The 27,343-nt window shown below is 41.3% G+C and overlaps 1 protein-coding gene across 1 annotated transcript in view; it reads left to right on the top strand.

Annotated features, from left to right (window-relative positions):
• Window positions 1-1,560: 1,560 nt before the first annotated feature.
• Window positions 1,561-27,343, top strand: part of RSPO3 (R-spondin 3) — an 86,596-nt gene continuing 60,813 nt past the window's right edge. The window contains exon 1 of the mRNA XM_039255848.1: window positions 1,561-2,022. Within this exon, the coding sequence (XP_039111779.1) occupies window positions 1,926-2,022 (97 nt within the window). The 5' untranslated portion in view covers window positions 1,561-1,925. The remainder of the gene's footprint in view (window positions 2,023-27,343) is intronic.

Raw genomic sequence — 27,343 nt, 5'->3', positions numbered from 1 at the left:
TAAATCATGTGAGTATAACAGCAAGGTGTGTATGAATCAGGGACTTTTTCAAAGGGACCTCTCAGGGGCTGTGTAAAACTAATGTTGTAAAGTATTGTCCTCCGGTTATTATTAAATACAACTACCTACTAGTTTATATTAAAATCACTTTGAGGGCTTGTGGCTTTCAACTAAATACTTCTTCAGTAAATTCTGGAAGCTCATTGACTTGTGCTACTGGATAAAAGAGGTGGGATGCTTACCATTGACTAATAACAGCCAGAGTGTATACCGCTCAGAAACGTCTCCCCTCGGTTCTCCCATCCCTGGATGGACCAGTGAACCTTATTCCCCAGATGTCATGCGGCCCTTACCTGCGCTGGGAACAGAAGGAAGTAGTGGGCCCTCCCCTCCTTCCCCAAGACTGAAAAAAATCTTTCCAAATAAGATTCCCTGTCCCCTAGATGAGAAACCAAATTGCACAACAGATCCTCTCAAGATTGAGAGACAGAGGGTGAGGGAGAGAGTGCGCGCCGAGCGAGCGAGGACAGACTAAGGAGAGAACCGCCTGGGGAGTGGAGGAATCTTCCAGAGCGGCAGCAAAGGCTCAATTTGGAAGAAAGCCTCAACACAACTGAATTTCCAAAGGGACGGTCCTGAACGCACACACCGCTGGGTCCTACCCACTCCCGGCAGGTAACTCGCGAGCGAGGTGACCGTCAGCGCCCAGTCACCTCCGGACCAGCCGCCCAGCACCCAAGGGCAGCTACCTTTATTGAAAGGAAGAAAGAAAGGGAGCAAAGCTACAGAGAAGGTCTTCAATAAAACTGGAAAGGAGTCCGCAGACGGAAAGCCTCCAGCGATCTGCTAGGTGGCAAGGGGAGAGCAGTCGTTGAGCGCCGGCTCTGGGAGCGGAGGCGCGAGGGAGCTGGGGCGCTCGGCTCGGGAGAGCGGGGTGCGCCCCGCCGGCGGCCGCTGAGAGTAGCGGGCTCAGAAGCGGGGGGCGGGCGTCTGGCGTCCGCCGGACCTTCGGCCTCAACACTCCCAGCGCGAACGCGCCCACCTCTCCCCGCGAGAGCGGCCTTCCGAGGGGCTCTCCACGCCACGCAGTGCCTCCCCCCCCCCCCCCCCCCCCCCCCCCCCCGGCGCGCGCTCTCCGCCTTCTTTGCAGTGGCCGGAGATGCTCCGTCGCAGACCCGGGACCCCTTAGGCGCCTCTTCCCGTCCCTCTGCCAATTCGCAACGCCTGTACTTTTCCAGCTCCCTCTTTCCCTCTTGAAATTGAAAGTTATTGAGGTCGCTCAGGGTTGTTGCTCCAGCAGTTTCCTTCCCCGCCCCCGAGCTCCCCCCGCCCCCCGCAGCCATCCCCCACTTCCCCCTCCCTCGTCCCGTCCTTCCCTCCCTCCCTCCTTCCCTCCACCACTGGAGCGGCTCCTACTCGCGAGCGGCAGAAGCAGCTCGGGGTCTCTCCGCCGCCCCTTGGCCATGGCCTCGGTGCCGACGGCGCCCGCTCCCCTACGATCCCCCGGCCCCCGCCGTTGCCGCCGCAGCCGCCGCAGCCTCTGAGCCCGCTGGGCCGCCGCCGCCGCCGCCGCCGCCCGCCCGGATCCCACCCGCCGCCGCCGCCCACCATGCTACCTGCGGCCGTCCCGGCGAGGCCGCTCGCTGCTCGTGGAACCTTCGCTCGCGGCGTTGACAGCCACCGTTGCGGAGCCGCCGCGGCTCAGGGCTCGGACAATTTGGAAGTACAATAGTTGGTTTCCCTGCACCCGACCCGCTTCGTCGCCGTCCCAGCACGCCTATCGGATCTGAGTGGAGAAGTTGTCCGCGGCTTGGGTTCTCTCCCTCTATACGCCCAACACCTACCTATATTTCTAAAACATTTAATATCATTAACGAGGAAAAAAAAAAAAAGGAGAGAAGGAAAGGAAACATTACTGGGTTACTATGCACTTGCGACTGATTTCTTGGTTTTTTATCATTTTGAACTTTATGGAATACATCGGCAGCCAAAACGCCTCTCGGGGAAGGCGCCAGCGAAGAAGTAAGTGCAGGTTTTTTATTACACGTTTGCTTTCTCCCGCCGCTTTCACCTGTCGGGTCTCTCAGCCTGTCCAGAGTCAGCTCCCAGCTGCAGGGGTCCTCCCGCCTGGCACCCGCGCCTCCGGCAGGAGGTGGTAGTCCGGCTCCTGTACCGACGGCGCCTTCCACGCCGGCCCCTACGGGCCCGTCTCTTCCCCCGCACCCTCGCGGGTGCTAAAGCGGGCGGACGGGGCGCGAACGTGGCTCCCGCCCCCTTCTTACTTGGAGTTCGAGGAGAAGTTCGGTCTTACGTTAGACTAGTTCTAGGTATTTGTGCTTTCCTTCCATAACTCGGGTAGGGGCCCGAAGCCCCAAGCATCCGAGCCGCCCGGCCCGCGAGACGCCCCCGGCCGCTGCGTCAGCGCCGGGGGAGGCGCGGCCACAGCGCCCGCTCACCTCGCGCCGCCGCCTCGCGCGGGGAGACCCAGCACGGGCTGCGACGCGCCCGCGGGGCCAGCCTGGGAGCCAGCGAGCACGCGCCTGCGCGGCGGCTCTCCGCAGCCACGCACCGACGGAGCCGGCGGGCACGCGGGGCGTCAGGGTGCGCGGGTCTGCGCGCTGGCTGAGCCGCTCGCCGTCCCGCTCCGGGGACGGGGGAGGGGCCGGGGGTCCAAGGACTGCGGAGCCCGCCGCTGGGAGCCCGAAGTGCGGCGTTTCCAGTTACGATCTTGCCCGTCACGCGTGAGCGCGTTGACCATCTCAGGGCCTTTCAAGGGTCCCCTGGGGCAGACACGAGTGAAGGTGGAAGTCCCCCCAAAGACTCGCCTCCTAGCTGCCCCGTATTCTGACTCCTGTTCCTTGCAAGGTTGCCTTATGGAGGCGTCATAAAACAGCGCCCTGGCTGGAATTAAACAGGTACCCCCAGGGCACCCTCGACCCGGGCTGCTCTGTCTGAAAGGTGGCGTCTTCCAGAAACGAGGAGGCAGACGCGCGAATGGGACGTCTCCCTGCGCTCCAGTAGCCCGGCGCGCTGGCGTCTATGCCCCCACGGGGAGTCTGTTCGTAAACTGCAGGGCCGGGGGCGACCCTGGCTCCGGCGTGGGGGGGCGCTGCTAGGGACCGGGAGGGAGAAACCTTCCTGGAGCTCGCCGGGGGCAGAGAGCGACGCTCCGGCGGAGGCTCCTCGGACCTCCGCGGCGGGAGAGCCAGTGACGCTTGCAGGCGAGGCGTCCCGCGCGCGCACCCCTCGTGCAGCGCGGACCCGCCGAGCCTGGCGCGGCGGGCGCCGGTGCAGCGCCGAGCACACAGCACAGGCTTGTGTGGCATGGAGATTTAGTAATCGCTCCTCTGCCGCTGCTTGTCTCTGCCCTGCCCCTGGACGTGAGAGTCCCCTGAAAGCTCCCTTTGTGCCACTCACCTCGGGCAGACAAGGTCTGATTCACCTGAAAATTGCCTTTAAAAACCGTAGCTGGGCCCAAGCGCCAGGGGATCCGGCTCGGTCTCACCCGCCTCTAGTATCGCGTAGCAAGGGGCAGGAGGGCCCAAGCTAAACATGTCAGGGCATCCGATTTATTATTCTTGGCCTCCGAATGGTTTGTGTTCTTAGTAACTGCTCCATCCACCCCTTCAGGCAAGCCGTGCGGCCGCCTCACAGAAGGAACGGCCTGGGGCTCGAGCCCTGCCCTTGCGTCCTGCGGAGATTTCGTCTCTGGGCTGTTGGGAGACGGATGCCGGGGCCAGGGGCAGCCTCTTGCTCCACACCGCTCTTACCCACTACTTCCTTCACCCCACTAAGGACCCCAGGGGCAGGAGCTACGCAAATGCTGAGACGTGACAGGGTCCCGACCGTCAGGGCAGAGATGCCTCTGATTGCTGTTTAAGGGACCCTGTTAATGAAGGAAGACACGGGGGCGCGGGGGTTGGCGGGAGAGAAACCTGGCCATCCATTCGTTCCTGCCTCCCCCAGCTGACCCTCCCCGCCCGCCCCCTGGGGACAACCGTGCGGGAAGCTGCAGGGTGATGCCCCCCAAAGCTGCAGAGAGCAAGGGATGGCGCACCTCTGGGCTCATACTAGGCAGAAATCGCAAAGAAGCGGAACTGCTTTCCGACCTGCCTTAATCATCTCAAGGCCAAGTCAGAGGCGCCCTCTGGTTGCGTAGAGGGGATGGGAGAAGGGGTGGGTGGCATTGGGTTGAAATTCCAATTATTCTGTGGGAGTAGTGCTGGAAGGGAGCTCCCATAACAAGGGATGCTCTTTGCTTCTTAGCCCTGGAGTCGGCCTTTGCGGCTGGGTTTGCTGGTGCAATACTGGGACAGGGGCGACCCCTTGCGTCCTCTGAGGAGACAGACGGGGCTCTTGGCAGGTGCAGTATGATTTTTGGAGAATCTGGAAGGAGTGGAGGGTAAGGAGAGATCTTTGCTAAATGTCCCTGCAAACTTAGGGCCAAATTGCATGTATATATACGAGTTTCTTTGGAAATTTCGGAAGGAAATGTATAAAAACTTTTTCTTCAAACACGGTCTAGGGGAAACATTTTTATGAAAGATAATGTAGTAGTCAAATGTATTTTAGGAAAAAAAAAAAGCGGTCCTTACTACCTAAAGGAGACAGCTAATGTGAACATTTAAGAGTATTTTTTTTGAGGATGCCTGGGTGGCTCAGCTGGTTAAACGTCCGACTTCGGATTCCGCTCAGCTCATGATCTAGCCTTCACTGAGTTCGAGCCCCACGTAGGGCCCTGTGCTGACAGCTTGAAGCCTGAAGCCTGCTTGGATTCTGTGTCACCCTCTCTCTCCCTGCCCTTCTCCCTCTCTCTCTTTCTCTCTCTCAAAAATAAACATTGAATTTTTTTCAAAAAACTATCCTTTTTGGCTTGTAGTTAAATAGCTTTACTTTTCTAAACGTTTAAAATCTTAACTAAGGATACAAGAGGTAGAAAATCAAGGTGTAAGAACTGTTTTTTCAATGTTTTTTAAATGATCTCTTGAATGTTTTAGTAGAAAGGTATCTTGCCAAAAAAAAAAGACACTTGTTTGCAGTGTTAAATATTGTCAAGTCTAAGGAACTATGGCTAATCCTAAGACGTAGCAGATAAAGTCACATCAGTATTCTCCTGTTTTCCTGAAACAACTGCTGCCCCATTTGTCTGTAGTTTGTGAAAACTAGTGATTTTTAAACATGAATTTTGTACTTTAAAAAATCTGTGGAGTTATGAGTGCAGCAAACATACAATAACTTTTTTTTTTACCTATTTGGATTTATATACAGCTTCTAGAGATGACTAATGACTTTAAGATAAAAATGAAATACAACTCTTACTTAAAATTCCTCAACCAGCAGTGTTTTCAGAGGCGAGGCTTGGCTTTAAGTACAGTGCTAAATCAAGAACCCCAAATCCAGTTCTTAACTCATTTACAGCTTAGCCTGTGCAACAGTCAGCTTCTGAATTTCAGGTTATATGTTAATAAAACTAAAGGTCATATTTGCCATAAAGCTAATAACCACAATACCTTACTATCATGTTGCACTTTCACCTGAATTACTCATTCAGATCCCTATGTAGTAATGTGATGTTCAGGCATTAATATTCCCATTTTACGGAGAAAGAATCTGAAAAATGGAGACTAAGTAACTTACATACAAAAGCATACAACTAGTAGGTAGAATTTGTCTCCTGCTAGTTACACTACCTGCTGATCCATGTCAGAGAGAAGATGTCAGTTATGTTAAGTAATAAATCTGATGGTCTCCAGACCATCATTTATCCACTTTGTTTGGGGAAGAAGCTGTTCTGGTTGACTGATACCAATGTTAAATAATTAATTATCTAGTAATAACAATAATAATGTATAGTAATAGTGAAGCTTGCTAAATATAATAGCATTATTTGATTATTCAGAAGGCATTGTAGGATCATATTATTCCAGAAGGTTATTGTTAGAAGCATCAGATGCTTTTGTAGTATCCATCTATTAATTGGGTTTTAATCATCTGGATTGTAGATACACGCAAGTTGTGAAAAGCCATTGTGTGCATAATAATTATAAAGCTTCCATTGCACAATCTGCGAAACTTTTAAAAATCTTTCATAAATATGTCTGAAATAAAAGAGTAAGAATACAGGAGAAATAATTTTAATGGTAAATGAAATAAAACCTTATTGGAATACTCTGGTCATTGCTCATGACAGTATTTGAGATGTTGTGCCATTCTTTGGGATTCTGATACACTCTTGATAATTACACTGCTAATTCTGGTAAATAACAATTTAACTATAGGATAGAAAAAACTTTCATTCTACTATGCATTTGTAGTATTAATTTTGAATAGAAATATTGTTTGGATATTGGCTACAATGCATTTTCTTACCTGTCTGCCTTTGTTACCAGTCTACTTTGTTTTTGGGAGAAATATTGTTTAATAGATGAGGGACATGAGTAAAATGAGCTGGAGAAATATATTCTGCAACATATCATGTGATATCTGTGAATCAATGCCACAACTTTAAATTCTTAGACAGTAATGGCAATATCTAAATACACTCAAAAGGTATTTATTTTTTGTAAATTCTGCTCTAGTCACTATAATACCATCAGAGTTATTTCTTAAAGTGTCTTTTTGTTAACTATTTTAATTCCTTTTAAACTTAAATCCTTAGGAAAGATTTTACTTAGAATATTAATGATGATTTTTAAATATTGTCTTTTTAATCACAAACTATTCTATGTAATTAAGAATATAAGAAGGAGTGTGAAATTGACTTAATGTCATCATTTCATTATTCCTCTAAGCATGAAATATGAACAGTATTTCAATTTATAAGTAGATAACTCTTGCTAAATCATTTCTCCACTAAATATTTACCCATAATTTAATATTCTACTAATTAGGTCCCCGGGAAGCAATAAATGGAGATTACAACATGTAGTTTCATTTGATTTTCAAGTTATTATGGGGAAACCATACATGCCACGATACTACAAAACAAATTTATTAGTCATCTGATCATTTATTTGAATCTGGACAGAGATTTCTAGATTGCTACTAAATAAAAATATTTTCCAGTTAATTTTTTTAATGCAGTGTTATTTTAAATTTTATGTATATATTGTATGGAGTTATCAGAACCCAAAGTAGCATGAAGACCAAATGATCCCTCTGCAGTTGTAAGAAGGAAATATCAAACAATAAAACTGTTCTACATATAGTGATTTCTTAAATCATCTTTTCCCACTTTATCTCTATCTAAATGTTTCATTTTGGATGTTGTCCTAACCTTTCTTCCTATTTTCCCACTGTCAACTCATGCCACCCCCAAAAAATCCTTTTCCAAGTAGTGAATTCTTGAAATGCCATCAGAGTGGGTATTATATTTCATGAAATGTAAGAATCAGCTTTGGTTACCGTTAGGAAAACATCATTCGGTTCTGAGAGCATGGTAAGGATCATGCAAGACAGTGTGTTGAAATTACATGTTTTACTTGGTTAGAGCTATTTCTTCTCTGAACAGTGCATTTTACATTGGTATGCTTTTGAGAATGATCATTTGAAAAGTGTTGCGTCATAAATTATATAGTTTTTTTTAGCTTGCGTTTTGATTTTGAGGAAAAATGTGGATTGCTCTCTTAATTGTGAATTTTTTCTTCAGGTTTAAAATGATTGGATTATCTTAAATTTACCATCTGTTGGACAACCTAGTAAGTTTGAAATGCTTTGCAATTATACATTAACAAAACATATGAAGTGTGAAATGTACATATGTAAAATTTACTTCCCATTTTTTTCCTTTTACTTAATCCTGCCCATCAGATCTTTCTATTCAGGAAGATACTAGCATTTTGCTTAAAGTACTGATCAGCAATACTGAAAAGAATGGAATATTCTATTCCCAAGGATTGTGGGGGGTGCTGAGAGTGTTTAATGTCTGAGTGCCATTGAGTACTAGGAAATTCCATTTTCTGCTCCAAAGAGTTTGCAACAACATGAAACTTTTGAGCAAAATACCTACATTTTCACATTTGAAAAGTTTGAATGATTTCAAAAATTCATTTAAAAAATATGGTTACAGGTGCCTCTAATCTGATAGGAGCATTTCTGCTTTATGTAGTCTTGACAAGGGACCTAGTTGCCATCTGCTGTCACTAAAATTCTTCTGGAAGTTTTATAGAGAAAACTCAATGGTACTACAGAATGATTCTCCAGTTATATATGTATTTAATAGCTTTTAATTGTTGTTATGCTTTATGCAAAAATCTAATCCAATCTTGAAACATTAGCTTATTAATGTTCCATCTGACCTTTAAGAGTGTGATGAAGAGCAACATCATTAAGTTCATGGTAGAACCTGGGACCTAAGGTGCCAATGAGGGAGAATCAGGGTGTGCTGGAGAAGTAAACTGAGAAGTAGAAGACCTGGGTTCTAAATCCAGCATGTTTACTAATATTTGGATGATGCAGGCGAGCCCCTTTACCACACTAGGGTGCAATTCCTCATCTTTGAAGTAGGGCGGTTGTTCAAAAATTTATATCTAAGTGATTCCTATAGTTTCTTCAACTTATAAGCTTTTGGCTTGAGAACATAAGTCATGGCTAGTGAGCTACACAGTTCTTAGTTGTCTTTTTCAACTAAGTTTAGTGGATGAAGATGAAGAATGCAAACAAATACAAGTATTCACTTATTATAATGAAATGCATATAAAGATTAATTCATAAGCACCTTGTCAAAGTACAGAGTGAATTAATTATGATATTTCTCATTCTTCATAATTTCTAGTGCCCAAAAACCATAACCATAGCATCAGTCAGCATACTCAGTCTTCAGCAGGTCCATCTTGTCCTTGGGCTTGGAATCATAGGGAGCCGGTTTGGAATCCAATAGAGAGATCTTGCAGAACTCCCCTACCATGACAGGCTTTCAGAAGTCTCTTGTGCTGGAATGGAAGTAGCAGTTACAATTGCCCAGGTTTAAGATAATAAGGCCCTGTGTTATGATAGTGACTGATTGAGTAAGGGAGTGTATAGAACAGATAATTTCTATTGATCAAATGTAAGGGTCTTGGTAACTAATTGAATATGAAGGGAAAATGGATGGACATATTTGGCAGTAAACTTTGTCTTATAAGGACTCAGATCTGGCTGAATGGAAAAGCAATGGAGATAAACAGAAAAATGGGAAGGTGAGAGAGGCAGATTGGGTAGGGAACTTATTTTTCTTTTGAGCTATCTTTAGTTAGAGGGCCAGTAGACCATTTAGTAGCTCAGAATCAAAGTTTCAGAGAGTCAGGGCTGAAGATATGTGTTTTGGAGTCACATAAAGGAGATGGTTGAATGCATGAAATAAAACCTATTGGTGCCATATTTATTGTTAATAAAAGGGTTTCCATAGCTAACACTGAGATTTGCTCTTATTGGTAGCATCAAAATAAAATTAATTAAATTAAGGTACTTTGTCTATTTTAAAGAATCTAATACAGCATTTTCAACCACAGCTTCTCATTTTCATAAGAGAATGGTCACTGAGCTGCATTTAAAAAATTATTTTAGAAAGAGAAAGAGCGAATGCAAGTGGGGTAGAGGAACAGAAGAGAGAGAATCTTAAGCAGGCTCCATGCTCAGCACAGAGCTGGAGTTGGGGCTGGATTCCACGACTGTGGAATCATGACCTGAGCCGAAATCAAGAATCAGATGCTCCACTGACTAAACCACCCCGGTGCCCCTGAGCTGCAATTTTAAGTTGCCAAATCATGCAACTGAACATCATACTTGGAAGTCTTATCACCTATGGACCTGTCTTACTTTGCCACAGATCATAGGAGACTTAAGAAACTTTATGATAATGAAAGATTTGTTCCCAAAAGGTATAAAAATGCTTTTAAAAAAATATTCCACTGGGATCTAGCATCTCCTCATAACAGTGGCATTCTCCTTTCAAGCAGATTTCTCTCCAAAGTGTGCTGTCTTAAAATCAGAGGTTCTGAGGATGGGGTGGAACTTAAAGGAGCCCAGTCCATCTGGACAGTGTATGGATTCCCCGTGCAACATCCATACTGTGTAGTTATCCAGCCCTAGTAACAGCTAGGACCCCACCCCCTCTCTGCTCCTATTCAATTTTGGCCTTCTGTGTCAGAAACAGGTAGTGTTTTCCAGTGTGTCTGTTCTCTTGGTTCTCTTCTGAGCACTTGGCATGGGTATAGGATTCAATTCAGTTACCTTAAAACATCTTTCTAAAATGAATACCCAATAATGCAATGCACTATATTCACTCCTAAAAACTGTCCTCAAAAAACTAGCTGGTAAGCATATTTATAATTATACCCCAATACAAAGCACATTCCTGAAAGCAAGTGGTAAAGCAGCCCCCATTTTATAACCACATAATACAAACCACCACCACACAATATAAAATAACAAAATTTGTGAGATGCTTATTTTAGAACACTGTTTTTTTAACATATGCTTGATAAGTTGGTAAGAAAAAGAACAGCTCGTTTCTCATTGTTATGTTCCTTTCTTATTCAAAGGGACATCAAAGTTATGAATACAGTAATCTTGACAAAGGCTTTCACATAAGGGAAGGTGTATTGGTCACATTTTACTGATATGAAACAGACAAAAATGGTGTGCCAAAGTGAGTGTAAATGCCTTGTGGCAAACTATAGTTTTGTAGTCCTCAGGTCACTGTTATTTCATATATTTGTTATTTTACTATACATTTATATTTATTAACATGAGTGTCGAGATACTGATTATTATTTATATAGCTGGGTGGCTCATTCAGTTAAGCGTTTGACACTTGACATCGGCTCAGGTCAAGTGGTTGGTTCGTGGGTCGGAGCTCTGCATCAGGCTCTGTGCTGACAGTGCAGAGCCTGATTAAGATTATCTCTCTTTCTGCCCTTCCCCAGCTCTCTCTCTCAAAATAAATAGACTTAAAAAAAATAGCTGCCATGTTTTAATCACCGGTGAATGTACATGATGTTTTTGCAAATGTTACCTCATGTAGTCCTCACATTCACCCTGTAAGGAAGGAACCAATAGTCTCATGTTAGTTGCCTAAGAGCACTTACCAAAGATGTGGTGGACCTGGGATTTCAGCCCAGGTTTGGCTCCAAAGCCCATGTCTTTACCTGATTTCTTCACATCTCCTCAGCTACTGGGATTAGTACTTGAGACATTAATGGTGCATTTTCTCAAACCCCAGCTCACCTTTTATTTCCCTTACTCTCTCTTTGCTCATTCTTTCTTCCTCCTCCTCTCATAAACCATAGCTGCTTCCTAACATTTACTATAGAGGTCATTTCTGGTGTTTTAGTACCTTCTCCTACTTCTCTTCCTTTTTTTCTACTCCTTTGCTCCTTTTCTTTAAACTTGCCCTACTACTGATGGTTTTTAAACATAAAAAGTTGCTGATTTTTTTTCATTAGAAACAAAATAGCACATCTTATACTCTGGGATTATTCTTCTCATGCACTGTGTGCATATCCAGGAGAAGATTAATTTAGGCATGAGGATGTAGGAAAGTCTATAATTTTGCAGTTAAATATCAAAAACCTTCTATGTAATTTACAACCACAATAGATATTTGACTGGCTAGTTTTTGTTTTCCAAAAAAAGTTATCTTTACGGTGCTTCATAAAATCTGCTGTTTATATTACTTTTACCATGAGTATTAACAGTAACCTCCACTCCAAAATCTTGCTTTATGGGCCTTGGTACAGTGCGTTTCAACCCTGATTTCAAATTAGAATCACCTGGGGAATCCTTAAAACAAAACAAAACAAAAAACTAATGCCAGACTCCACCCTGGGCCAAATGAAAAAAAATCTCTGGGGATGGGCCTGGACATCTGTATTTTCAAAAGTAGTCCTGGTGATTCTACTTTGCACCCAAGACTGAGAACTACAGTTGGACCCTTAATTCAAGAATAACTATTACAGGGGCACCTGGTTGGCTTAGTCAGTTAAACATCTGACTCTTGATCTTGGCTAGGTCATGAGCTCATGGTTTGTGGGTTCAAGCCTCGTGTTCAAGCCTCTGCAGCTGACCCTGCAGAGCCTACTTGGGATTCTCTCTCTCTCTCTCTCTGCCCCTTCCCCGCTCTCATGCTCTCTCTCTCTCTCTCTCTTTCTCTCAAAACAAATAAATAAACATTTAAAAACACCAAACTTCACACCCGAAAAACAAACAACCCAGTGAAGAAATGGGCAGAAGATATGAACAGACACTTCTCCAAAGAGGACATCCAGATGGCCAACAGACACATGAAACGATGCTCAGCATCCTTCCTCATCAGGGAAATACAAATCAAAACCACACTGAGATACCACCTCATGCCAGTCAGAGTGACTAAAATGAGCAAATCAGAGAACTCTAGATGCTGGCGAGGATGTGGAGAAACGGGCACCCTCCTACACTGTTGGTGGGAATGTAAACTGGTACAGCCCCTCTGGAAACAGTGTGGAGGTTCCTCAGGAAACTAACAATAGAACTCCCCTATGACCCAGCAATAGCACTGCTAGGAATTTACCCAAGGGATACAGAAATGCTGATGCATAGGAGCACATGTACCCCAATGTTCATAGCAGCACTCTCCACAATAGCTAAAACATGGAAAGAGCCTAAGTGTCCATCAACGGACGAATAGATCAAGAAGATGTGGTTTATCTATACCATGGAATACTACATGGCAATGAGAAAGAATGAAATCTGGCCATGTGTAGCAACATGGATGGACCTTGAGGGTGTTATGCTGAGCGAAATAAGTCAGGCAGAGAGAGACAAATATCATATGTTTGCATGTATAGGAGGATTAGAAGGAACTTGACGGAGGAACAGGGGGAGAAGAAGGGGGGAAATGGTGGGCAATCATGAGAGACTCTTGAATGCTGACAAAAACTGAGGACTGATGGTTGTGGGGGGGGGTGGGATGGGCATGGAGGAGGATACTTGTGGGGATGAGCACTGGGTGTTATGTGGAAACTAATTGACAATAAACTATTTGTAAAAAAAAAAAAAACATTTAAAAACAAGAATAACTATTACAGCTGAGCAACTGTTAAAAACAATGCCAGTTTCATGGAGGTCAGACAGACAAAATGGGCTTGTGTGAGGTATGACAAGAGATGAGATAGATGTCCTCTGAGCAGATAGTAGTTTAAAATATAAAGTAGTCTGATAGCCTGATCTTGTTTATCAATAGAATATTGTTAATTAAACCTGTGGCACTGACCAGCACATATAAGACTATCTGACAGAGAATTGTCTCACTAAAGAGTCTAAGAAAAGAGAGCAAAGTGCACACAGTAGGCCACAATAGTGAGTTTAACACTGACTGCACAGGGCACCATGCACCCAGAGGCAGGCCTGCTTGCTGCTGAACTCTTCCGTTGGGTAAGTGAGTCAGTAAATGGATAGAAGATGGGGATCAGTCATACCAAAATTTTTTTTCAAAGCTACTTAATAATAAACAATTGTTTTCCTGTCTTACCAAATGGTTGGTAATGTGCCCTAGAGCCCTCTTTGTTTTTAGAACACACGTAATGGTTAGAAAACTGCCTAACAAGAAATAAACATTCCTTTCTTTTATAGATTCTACAATTGCTGACTAACTTTATATAGACTACTGTTGATGAGTAAAACTACTATAAATAACATAGTTTTAACTCCATGTTACTGGGTTAAGTTTTGTGGTAGGTTGTTTACTCATGAACTTACTGCTTTTTAACTTCTCTTTTAATGTGCTCTTCTGTGGGTGGTTATCTTCATTACATCTCCTCTATTATTCTTTCCCAGTCCATGAAGGATTTTCAAACCTTGTCATAAACCAAGGAAATCTCCATGTAAAAGTGAAGTGGAAGTCTGGGCTTCCTGTCAGACTTAATTCTGCTTGTTAAGGGGGCTCCTTGGGAGAATTTGGGTTCTAGTGAGTCACCAGGCCAAATCCCAATAACCACAATTGCCAAAAGTAATTAGACTGAGGAAAGCCAGGCTCCTTGGGAGGAGGGTCATCACAGCACACTTGAGCCATTGCTCCGTGGTCAGACCTAGTTACTTGTCCCTAAGGAATGGGAGCAATCATGAGTTATAGAGAGCAGGAAATCCACCAGAACACAATGCTTTTCCACCACTTTTTTTTTTTTCATCAATAGATTGTTTACCCTAAGCATGCAAGAGATGAAACTATGCCACCGGTATACACCACAGGCCATGTCACCATCAACTTAACAACCACTTTGTCTGCCTGCAAGGGTGCATTTGCACACACACGGAGCTCCTGCTGTCTCCGCTGCAAGTACTCTCCCTCCCATCCTCAGTAGATAAGAAGGACCTAACGAGTTTACTCTGAGTCTTTGTAGAAGAGGTGTCTGGGTAGGATGGGAAGGGAAGAGATCCTTGTAAACATCCTAAGTTCAATTTAGATATAATATTACTGAAGTAAAATTTGGAAATAAGAAAATCATAATACATTTCCAGGAAAAGTACTCTAAAATCCCCAGAACTAGGAAAGGGGCCATGAGTGCACTTATGATTTCTTGTAAAAGAAAAGAATATCATTTAGAAACATGATGCTATATGTAGCTAAAGAGAAGTTATCAATAAGTGGTACTCTAATTTTTTTTAAATTTTTAATGGTTTTTTTTTTTTTTTTGAGAGAGAGACAGAGTTTGAGCAGGGGAGGGGCAGAGAGAGAGGGAGACATAGAATCTGAAGCAGGCTCCAGGTTCTGAGCTGTCAGCACAGAGCCCGATGCGGGGTTCAAACTCATGAACCGTGAGATCGTGACCTGAGCCGAAGTCAGATGCTTAACTGACTGAGCCACCCAGGTGCCCCTAATTTTAAACTTTAAACATGTTAGAAGCTATAAGACTATTAAACCTTTCTGTAGGGAAATATTCACGTGGCACAAATGTATCTGTGCTTAACAACCTAAGGGAAAGTTCACCTTTGAAATTATTGGCAATTACCTCAAATATCCAGAAAGGAGACTCTGTCACTCTAGGTGATGGATCTTTAATTGTACAAAGACACAGAGTTCCCACTGTTCATTGTCCTTAAATGTGGTTGATTTCACATTCCTTTATGATTCAGAATAATTTCAGTATATTTCAATACTCCTATGACTTTGGATCACTAGCTCTTTTTGTTTCAGCATGTGGATGGGAGATATTGCTTACTTTAAATCCAGAGAGAGGCAGGCGGTCATACTCTTTTTCTGGCCAGCTTTCTCTGGCAACTGGCAACCTCCAGGTTACATTTGGCAAATAAACCCTGACCTCATGCACTGTGCACGCTGAAGAGTTATAATGACCTATAAACAGGTCATTATATTACCAATTTAGTGGCACTGTACATTTGATTTTCTTGGACCTTGAATTTGACCATGAGATAATCTAAGAATAGAAAAGTTTAATTTTTGGAAATTTAGCAGAACTGTGACCTCTATTTACTTGTGTCACTATCTTTTGATGGCATGTCATTTCTGCCATTAAATACAAAAGATAGAGACAAACGTTGCTTGACCACAAGCTGTATGAGCACATATTGAGCTGCTGCATATTTGCTTCTTACAAAATTCAATCTTGTTTTTTTTTTTTAATGTTTTATTTATTTTTAGGAGAGAGAGAGAGACAGACAGCGTGAGCAGGGGAGGGTTAGAGAGAGAGGGAGTCACAGGCTGAAACAGGCTCCAGGCTCTGAGCTGGCAGTCAGCACAGAGCCCGACGCGGGGCTCGAACCCACGAACTGCGAGATCATGACCCAAGCGAAAGTTGGACGCTTAACCGACTAAGCCACCCAGGCGCCCCTCAATCTTGTTTTTTTAATTTATTACTGATCTGTTGATCTAGGTCCAAAAGGACCTTCATTACTGTTTGGTAACAAGAAACCCTACAGGTGGCATCCTTAGATTCCCTGACCTCCATTCACCCCCTCACTTCATGCCATCCTCAGAATAACTTGGGGTAACTCTTAGCCCCTTCCATAAAGAGGAGGCAGTCTCTCTTTCCTATAGCACATTTCCAAGACATCCCCCTAGCTTTCTAATTCTATTCAGGGCCTGATGTAGACCCAAGCTTTTAACATAGATCAGTGGGATTTCCTAGAAAGCCAGTTATAAACCATGTCGATGTATACTTGACCATGGTATCAATAATCAATAGCATGTGCCATTCTACCCTGCACTGAGGCTCCAGGACCCAGCTCTGATTCATATCTGTTTTCAGACTTGTGAGCATTATGAGCCCAAACCTCAAAGTTTAATTTCTAATAAAGTAAAGAACAGTTCCAGGAAAAGAAGTTCCCAACCATTTCAGGCTACCACCGCCATTTTCAGCATCCATGTGCACATCTCACCGAAATTCCAGAAATTAATTAAAAACTGCCTTTGAACTTAATACTATTCATACTATAAATGGAGAGCACATAATCCTAGAAGCTATTTATGTAATAGTTTTCAACCAGACTACTAAATTAACAGGCTGAGGGGGAAAAGTACTATTGTTCTTCAGGTAAGAGCACATTTCAAATGAAAATTGGCAGGATTTTCCAATGCAAGATATTTTCTCTACCCTAGCCCCAAATCACTTCCTCAAACACTCTCCAAATTCTAAACCACTACGAAGATGAGTTGAACAGTCTTAATTTTAGAATCTTCCAAAGAAAAAACAAACACACAGACAGCTGAGTTAATTTATAAACCACTGCTGCATTTATCTTGGCAGATTTCAATTCTCTCCTGTCTAATTCCTGCATGCTAACTCTCATTCAGCGATTCATGGAAGCAACAAGTCATTTCTACATATTAAGCACATTGGGAACCATTGCACAGAATAAGTGCAATGCAAAGAAGGTGCTTCTTCACACTTGTACAAGTTTCTCTTCTCCTATACGATTTATTTACTGGGTCTATGAAACCTAAATAATCCCTTTACTTTAAACCTGAAGCAAATGGAGAGTTATTTTTACAAGAGCAATAAATGAAAGTGGTTGTTGAGATACTTTACTTGAATTGGTCTGCACATTGAAGTACCTTTTTGTTAATACAAACCCTTCATATTCTATCAAGCAGCTCCCTGAAATTCTAGGGCTGCTTAAAATTATATGACCAGAGACCAGGAATCTCCCCTCCCCCTACCAGTTCCCTACTCCTGGGAGTATGCCAGCAATTTTGCAGAATTCATTCTGTCAACTGTTCTGGTGTAAATATTTAGAGAAATCCTTCCATTAGAGATTAAACAAAGTGTAAGTAACTGCTTCTAAATGATAGATCTTATTAATGTTTGCAACAGCAGGCCTTATGCTATCTGATGCCCAGATTCCAATACACTAGAAAAGACTAAGGGAAAAAGATCAAGACAGGAATTACACATAACTCTACATACTGTGAACTGAAAAGTATTGTCTTAAGGTATAGCTAGAGGGACATGGTTTAATTTGAATGTAGGAGAAATGGATTAATTTAAATTGAAAATAATAAAAATTTGCTACTGGTGTTTTAATGGTTTATAAAAAGATTGGGGGGGTAGTAATTACAGATCTCTTTATCAGCAGGTTCAAATGCAGTTCTTAGCTATTTCTACACGCTCCCTTCAAAACAAAGTAATAATATATCTGAGATCCTATCTGATATGAAGTCTGGTTTATATATTGTTATTTAAAGATTATTAAAAGGGATAATGGCTGGGCTCTAGTGCTTATATCAAATATCACTTGTTAAAATAGGGTGGTATTCTAGCCTCAGAGAGAGAGAGAGCACCAGTTGGGGAAGGGCAGAGAGACAGAGGGAGACACAGAATCTGAAGCAGGCTCCAGGCTCTGAGCTGTCAGCACAGAGCCCGATGTGGGGCTCAAACTCACAGGTCATGAGATCATGATGTGAGCCGAAGTCAGACGCTAAACTAACTGAGCCACCCAGGCACCCCAATAAAAAGATATTTAAGGGAGAAGAAATGGAAACTTCATAAGCTTCATTGCAGAAGAATAACATCTTTCTAACTGCCATTTTAAGATCTAGATCTTCTTGAGTTTGGACTTTAGTTCAAGAAATCCCAGATTAGGGGACAGGTAGATTGATTTCTAATAATATTCTGCTGTATAATTTAGAGAAACCATTTATTTAGTCTACGATTTCTTTGTACCCACTATAAAATGAGACTCATAATCTTTCACTTATCTCAAAGCAGGAGATGTAATGTGAACTGCAAAATATTTCCTCCAACAAGAAAATTAAAGAGCTCTGCCTTTTCCTTCTGGTAGCATGCTCTTCCCTTAGGTAGATAGTTGTCTATCACGACTTCAGTATGGAGTTAAGGCTTCAATTCGAAAGTATGAGTTTCTCTTTATACTTCCATGGAGTTATTTAGACCATAGGTTTTTTAAGCTAAACAGTGAAAACAAAATTCTATTGGGAAAAAAATATGAGGACAAATTGAAATTAAACTTAGTCCTCATTGAAACAGCATACATTCATTCATTCAGTAGCCATTTATTGAACATTTAGTATGTGCTGAGATTACAAAAGTAAGCAAAGCACACATTCAACCTGGCTTTGTGGCGTATAGCAATGGTTAAAGAAAGAAAATATAAACCTAGAATTAAACATTATTCAGCTGAAGATACATCAGAGGTGTTAGACACTCTAAGCTGTATAACATTTCGTTTAAAGGCTTGTTTAAACCGAATTGGAAATTAATGAGATCGTTTATAAATGAGTCAATGCACATTCAGATTTTCCTCTGAGAAATAAAGATACCAGAGGGCATGTGAGGAATGAAGTCGAAGCAGGAAGGTGGAAGGAAGATCAACTGAAAACACTGGAATGTATTGGGCCTCCCAGTATTATCTTGTCTGAAAATTTATGACCAATGAATAAGAGCCATAGTTTAGCATGACATCTGTGACAATCATAGGAAGTATGCTATGCGTACTGTAAACGCAGTTGGCATTGTTAGGTAAAGCTTGTAATGGAGTGCCATAGTTTAGCTGAGCAAATTTCCATTTTCGGCGCATTGACTAATTTCTATAGTTGAACTTTCCCACTAGTTCACTAACTGGAATTACTTTTACCAAACAAATATTAAAATATTGTATGTTTAAAAATAGTGCATTTTTGTCCATCTCACAGAGGCATTTTTCAAACCTTTTATGGTAACCCCTTGACCACTACAGGGAACATATAATCCGATCTGCTTAAAGCATCAATTTGGTAAACTCATATCAACACATTATTTGGATTTCTTATGTAAGTCTGCAGATGACCTTACCTAACATCAATTGATAGCTTTAAAGATGTCAGTTGCCAGAATTCAGAGCCTTGAAAATAGCATGATCCAATTCTTTTCTGTATGTTATTACTAATTTGTGAAACTTTTGAGTAAAGAAAGGTAAATATCAGGTATTTTTATATGTATTATCTCTTATAAACCTCACAACAATCTCATAATATATTTTAATTATTTTATAAGTGAAGAAATTGAGGCTCAAAACCATTAAGGAATTGACCAAAGTGACAGCCAACAATGGTACAAGAAAGAGTATACCTGGCCCTTCTGACTTAAGGCACAGCTTTCCCATTACACTCTGGTTTTCACTCAGAAGAAAAAGCCAGAGAAGGTTTAAATGGAGAGTTCTCTCTACAGCTGAGATGATACTGCAAATGGCTCCTCAGACAAGAAATGAAGTTGAGAGAGAGTAAATTGCGCTGTCAGCAGTGGTTGCTTGGGAAGAGCAGTGAGAAGACTTTAAGTTGTTTTTAAAGCAGGGGCCTGATAAGATCAGAACTATTGTTCTTAAAAGATCACTCTAGGGGTTAAGCAGCCAACTTCAGTTCAGGTCATGGTCTCATGGTTCATGAGTTCAAGCCCTGCGTGGGTCTCTGTGCTGACAGCTTAGAGCTTGGAGTCTGCTTCAGATTCTGTCTCCCTCTCTCTCTGCCTCTGCCCTGCTGGCACACTACCTCTGTCTCTGTCAAATGTAAATAAACATTATATGTGTTTGTATATATATATACATATATATATATCACTCTAACTGCTAAATGGTAGCATAGTGGTGGTGGGAAATGCAAAGATGTGAGCTCTCTTAGTTAAAGATGTAGAATCCATAGGGAAGAGTGATTGGAGATGGGGATCCTAGACTCCTGGTCTTAGCAACTGGATCGGGGCCATTTATGATAATAGAAAATACTAGAGAAAGAGCACATGTGGATTCAACGTACAACATGTTTTAATAGGAAGATTTTGGGAAGCAGTGTATGCGGCATAATCTCCTTATATTACTTAAGAAGAAAAAGAGAGGCCAGAGAAATAAGTCAGTTGACTAAAGCCATTTTGTAGTGGACCAGACAGTAGAAATAACTCCTGTGGCCATTCTGTAACACGAAACGCCACATAGTTCCAAGACTGGACTTCCAAAGAAGTGTTCTGTGGCTCTTCTGGCATTCTGATTCTTCTTTGTATAATTAATGGTCATTTCAAAGAGAATTATCTGCTCGCTGGATCAACACTTATTTCACAATCTCTTTATTTCGTTACTCTGTGAGATCCAAATCTAAAAAGTTACTATAACCTGTTGCCCTAGTCTAACAGGACTCATGATGGGGCACAATTTAAAACAACAAGCCAGTTACACACACTTTCATCAAATACAGCTGCTGGTTTTCTCATCAAATGTATTCTTATTCTATTCTTGGGAATAGTTAGATTCAAATCTGGCCCTGAGTTGGCAGAATATCATTTATGCCCACTATTAACTATAACATATTGATATAATTTTGTACATCTTATTAACATTGTCTTATTTGATTTTTTTCTGATACCCTTGTGAAATGGGCAGAACAGGGTTTTACCATTCTCATTCTACAGAGGAATCTCAAAGATGCTAAATGATTTGTATAGTATCACAAAGCTGGTAAATTTGAGCAGAACTTAGTCTCAAATTTCTGATAGGGGCATATTTGTTTTGTTTCACAAGTCTGTGGCCTTTCCTGCATGGCCACAATCCCCATTTATCTCCTATGAAGTTCCTCCTATTAGTATGATGTTTTTGGATTTGACAATAATGGCATATAAATTGGGGAAGATATTTTTTATGAATTAGATTATTCTTAGTGGCCGACAGGTGAATTGGTAGGTCATTAAGCTTCTTTCCATTTAAGTACCCATGTGTGAACCCATCCAGGGGGAAAGAGATGCTGAAGGAAAAGACTGCTGAATAAGTTATTTTAAAGACTGAAAGAAAATGCTTTCAAATCTAAAAGTAAAATTCTAGGCCCATGGATCACCTACTAGTCTTTATAAACTAAAAGAAACAAAAAAATAGAGACTCATAGTGATATAAAGTTGTCCCTCCTTATCTGCAGGGGACACATCAAGGACTCTCCAGTGGATGCTTGAAACCAGGAATACTACCAAACCCTACATATACTGGGGTTTTTTTTCCATGCACATACAGATTTATGGTAAAGTTCAATTTATAAATTAGGCACAGCAAGAAGTTAATAATAACAATTAATAATAAAACAGAATGATTAGTGCCACATACTGTAATAAAAGTTATGTAAATGTGCTCTCTTCTCTCTCTCAAGATGTTTTGCTGTACTCTTCTTCCCTTCTTGTGATGCTGTGAGATAACCAAATGCCTACATGATGAGATGAAGTGAAATGAATGACATAAGCATTAGGCTACTACTGACCTTCTGACACTGTGTCAGAAGAAGGATCATCTGCTTCCAAAACATGGTTTCCACAAATAACTGAAACAGTGGAAAGCAAAACCGCACATAAGGGGGTCTTGTAATACTCTGTGAAATGATTTTTTAAAAAGACATTTCCCATTTTGCTATTCACTGTCTGTAATTAGTATTTTTGTTAGATATAGAGTAATGAATTAAGATTCTGAAATTAGCTCCCCCTAAAAGTTGATTAGTGTGTCTTCTCGTGACACGGTGTACAGTCCAACATGCCTATTGGAGACAGAATGCAAAATGAGCCAGGTTATGTCTCTTTTTTGTAACAAAAGAGTTTGGCTCTGTAGTCTCAATGTATAGTGATCATTTCTAATGGACCACAGAAAAATGTCTCTTATCCAGTGAGGAAGGCAGAAAATCAGAGGAATTTTGTTGTCTTTGCTCCTACTCTGGGCAGTTTTTGTGACTAACTTTCCAGGACCTCTCTCTACTGTGACTACTCACCAGAGCTGAACATTAGGGAAAGATCTCAGACTCTGGAAAATGTAATCGGATATTGATGCTGTGTGAAACTAAGCTTAACTCCACCATTTTAGCTCTCTTTGGCTTTGGAAAACTCTTGGTTTCCATACCTAAATTCATGCATGCTCAGGTGTGATGGTTGAAATGCTGGGTTAGAAGAATCCCCTCCAGTTTGTTTTCTGAACTCCTATAATACATGAATTTTTCCTAAAATTCCATAACCTTTCAAAACCATGGTGTTCCCTTGTTATCTTTACAGCAAAGTTAACTCCTTAACCTCCTATTCATCTCCTCATGTCTGATCTTAACTTTTTCTCCCCTCTATTTCTCTCCATAGTTTTTACATTTTAGTGAAATAAAAAAAACCTCTGAAGAATAACACTAAGGCCAGGCAATCCTTCCTTGTGAAGTCACTCAAATCCCCTAATCTCAGCTCTTGATTTGGGGGAGGGGATTATTTTTTATTAAATGAAGGGGTTTATTTGTTCTTTATTATTTATTATTAATCCATCTATATGCCTAGTCCTAGGCTATGAGTTTGGAATACAACAGGAGAATAAGATAAGTCCAATCCCCTAGGACCTCAATATAATCATTTGTACCTGATCTCCTCCTTTCACCTGTCCTTCTAGTTTGATATTTCTGAATACTTTTATCTCAGTTAATTACCTCATTGTGCCCCTGATCTCCCCAGTTAGAAACTCCCAAATCAATATTTATTATTCCTTTGCTTCCCCATGTATAGGGTTTTTTTTTTTTTTTTGCATTTACCCACGTAAAATTGATTGTCAGATCCTGTCAGCCTTGCCCATTCATCTTTGGAAATAATTTTAAAATCCCGCCTTCCTTTTTCCTTTTTCCCATTAATGCTATTCTAATTTAGCTAATATCAGTGCAGGTATAGAACATACCATCCTATTAATTCAACTTTTAGTTTCTCTTCCTCAGAAATTCTTCTTTTTGTCATCAGATTATTCACGTAAAACAAAATTAAATCATGTCACTGATTTGTGTATAGACAGATCCCTTAAGTTATATATAAGATTACGTTGAAACCCCTGGCCAGTTTCCTCATGTTTCTCAAAGTCCAGACTGGATGTCAGGTTTCCTAACTAGGTGGTTCCAGAGGGTTAGCCAAGGCCTTGTACATAATATTTACCACCCTCGCTTTACTTTATGGTCTGTCACCATACTTCACACTCCTAGATCTTGTCTATCTTTCCATCCAAAGCACCAAGCTTTGTTTGACAAACTATCTTAAGGAAAAAGGAGAAAAATGTATTCGGTATGTTCTATGGTACTAGAACTTCCTGAAAGACAGATTATGTTCAATATAGGCACAGATTTTAAGATGTTCAATAAGTAGAGATGCTATAAAATAAATATATTGGCTGCCCCCAAATATCATAAGAGTTGTTTTACTAGACATGATTAAATGGACTATTCTGGGGAAGCTGTTTGAACTAAATCTTTCTAAACTTTCAAGGGTTTCTGATTCTATCAGCTAAAAGCTAATTATTTATGTGGACCACAGTGTTCTCATCTGACAGTTAAGAGAGAAGGAAGAACTGTAAAATCCTCTTAAATTCCACAGTTATATTCACCATTCTTCCAAATCTTCTTTACATATTCATACATAACACTCTTGCTCATAACATTCTCTTTCCCCTCCCCATTTGTCTAAGGTCTTCTTTTCCTTCAAGTCTCATAACTATTCCTAACTACAGTCTGCCACCCTCAGATACCTCAACCATCAGTAATTGCCTTGTGATTTCTGTTGCACTAAATTTCTAGTCTGTATATGTATGGGCCTTAAAATATGAAAAGACTGTTATACTAACCGTATGGTATGCTTCTTGAGTCAGAGACCATGCTTTGTCTCAGTCACTAGAAGAGTAATCACTGAATAAGTACTTATTTGTGAAAACAGCAATGATGTGATACTAAAAGTGGGTATCTGTATCACCTGCGTCACATTAACCTGGGGTACTTCATACGGATGCGACTACCTGGGCTCACCTCTTCATTCCTGGATCAGAATCTTTTGGAATGAAGTCTATGCATTCACATTATTAAAAAGTACTTCAGCTCAATTTTACTCATGGTACAGTTTTAGAATTTGACTGGCATAGATCTTCAGGGTCTCTACACCATTCTGGTGTCATTTCTGTGGTACGTCTTACCTCTTTCTGTCTATTTAATCAGGTCCCTGTCTTCAGTGGGTTGCTAGAGTCCCAGAGGACTTGTTGCCCAGAATGTTGTGTGAGACCAGTATAGCTGATACTCATTAAAAGCTGTATCTGTGGTCCTTGAAAGGTAGCCCCTTCCTATGACTGTTAGTGAGTTCCAGGCTCCCCGAGTTTCCCCAAATCTCCTGTGTTAGAAAGAGCATCAGTGTTCTGCTCTCTCTCCAGTTTCCTTACTTGGAGGGTTTTGAGAGAGTCATTATTGACTAAAGCTTCACAGCTGCCTTGAATAAGAGTAGAAATAGCACAAAGTTATAGTTACTACTTCTTGGGTAAAACAAAATGCCTTATATATACTGACTTGTAATGAGTTCCTGTAAGAGTGCTATGTGCTTACATATGATCTCACTTAATCCCCCCAGTACCTATCAAATAGATATTCCCATGTTACAGATGAGAAAGCCTAGGTTCAAAAAGCTTACACAACTTTTGTCTAACTAACTAGACTATGAATTCCTTGACACAGATTATTGGTTTTATTCATCTTTGGATGCTCACTAACTAGCAGCGTGTGGATGTTGGACAGTTTGTCAAAATTAGTAGCTGGATGAAGAGATCAATTTTGGTGACTCAGCTAGTAAATGTCAGAACTCTGTATGAACCCAAAGCCAGTTCTCTACCTCCCAGTCCCTGTGCTGTTCTGGAAAGTGTGCAGGGCCCATATCTGAATGAGGTAGTGATGCAGTGATCCATACACAAAAATGTATCATATGCACAAAAGTGGATGTCTAGCACCTTCTGTTCTGCCAGTAATTTTGTGAATCTCAGAGAAAAACCCACTTATTTTTTCTGCTCAGGATTTTAGATGTGACCCATAAAGCTGGATTTATTTAATGGTATACCCTCTATTTGCACATCATCTTGTGCCTGTTAAAATACCACAAGTCTTTCGTCTGCTGTTTGCTTATGCTAAGACTTCAGCCATCAGATATGCTGCTTTAGCATGCTATGTGGCAAGAAGATCCAAGTTTATTCATAATATAACAAAGTAGAGTTTGTTTTTAGCACAAACTGAGGTTTGTTTCTTTCAAGAATGCTAACTTAGTAGTTATGGAATCACACCCATGCAGATTCATTACCATTAAACTATCACATTTTCTGTTTATGTTGATTTCTAATTAATTCTCTCCTTAAAAAAAAAAAAAAGGAATGGCTCTCCCAGCCAGACCAGAGCACATAATGATTCCCACTGTTGGATGAACACTGTTGGATCTGTCTCATGAAAAACGCTGTTATTACCACCCACTAACTCATCAACAGGTCCTGGCTCTGTACGGAATCTGGGTCTCTGTTACCCCTATCCACTCCCTCTTGTCCTCTGTTCACCTCCACTTGGGAACATGGCCACTTGGAAAGGGGAAGCTTTCCCTTCCTTAGCAACAGCTGGAGATGCTGACTGATTCAGTACCTTACATTTACACCCGTAACAGGGTGCATTAACCTTATGATAGATTTTCTACTTGTGGTCAAGAAAAAACCCCACTATTTTTGGTTCTACAAATGCTTTCTGTTGCAGCCTCAACAGCAGAATCAACTATAGTTATCTGGTAGGTCACAGGAAAACTAATATGGCTTTCACTACTTCTGAAGAATGAACTTGGGAATGAACTCACAGGTTATGAATTTATTTAACAGAAAAAAGAACAGAATAAAGAAATTCTAAAAAAGAATACTATATTAGAAGTGAAAACTATAATGCTGTTGTTCTATTTTGTCAATATGCATCACTAATGGCAAGAATGCAGAAAAATGCAGAAGAGTATATGCAAGACTGCAAAATGTTTTATTTTTATTCTCTTATGAATTTCATAATTTTCTTGTTTATCTTTACCACCACCACTATAATAAAGAAGAATGATTCCACTCCAGTAAAAAAGCATGAAAGTGTGAAACCCCAAAGCAAACACAAATTACTGCCAGAGACAGATAGGAGAAACAAAGGAAACAAAGGAAAAATTATCTCCAAGAGCAAAGATGTAAATTGATGTACATTCTCTTCAAAGATTAGAATCTGAATGTAAATCTCTATCTTGTGGCTTGTCAGAACATTCTCTTGTAATATAAAAATTGGTAAAACAACATGTTTTCAAGGAACACGAGATGCTGGTTCCATTTCATGATCCATGAAATTAACAAAAATTAAAGCGAATAACGATGTCAGGCAAAATGTGTTCTTTCCTTCTGATATTCACGTAGCAACATAGAATCTAAATACACTTGGTATATAATCCCAGCTGTTTACTTTGGCCCACGGTTCTGTAGGATCTGGCTCTACCCTCCTTCTTAAACCTCATCCCCTACCACTCGCAATGCTGCAACCTCATTGGTTTCCCTTGTGCTGTTCCTTATGCCTGGTTCTTTCCCATAGCCATAACATCTTTGCACTTGCTGGTGTTCCACCTGGAATACCTTCTCCCCCTCACGTTTTCATAGTTGATTCTTTCTCATTCTCTAGGTCTCAGCTCAAGAGTGACATTCTAAAAGGTGCTTGTCCTAAACACTCTATGTAAAGTAGCTCCCCAGAGTTATTCCCTGTTATATTCACCTATTTATTTCACTCACACTGTCCATCACAATCTTTAAGCATCTAATTGTTTACTGACTAATTAACATCGTAAGATCAGTAAACCAGATTAACTATATCATGTGTAGTGTTAGGCACATAGTAAGTTATCAGAAATCTGTGTTGAAAACCTTAATCATGGTCTTCACAATGTATAGATAATGCAGCCACTTTCGTCTGCCTTTCATTTCTAGTCCTAATTCTGTAGACTGTGGATGGACAAAGCCCAGCCATTGGCCACCAAGTTGGCATCTAGTTACCAAATATTCATCATAGCTTAGATTTCAGGAATTCTATATCTGCCATCATTTGCTAGCCATTTTCTTAATA

Source organism: Hyaena hyaena, unplaced genomic scaffold, assembly GCF_003009895.1.
Source record: "Hyaena hyaena isolate Hyena2069 unplaced genomic scaffold, ASM300989v1 scaffold_549, whole genome shotgun sequence".
In the NCBI taxonomy this organism is placed as follows: domain Eukaryota; kingdom Metazoa; phylum Chordata; class Mammalia; order Carnivora; family Hyaenidae; genus Hyaena; species Hyaena hyaena.
The sequence above is the reverse complement of the archived record's forward strand: the minus strand, read 5'-3'. Positions and strand labels throughout refer to the sequence as shown.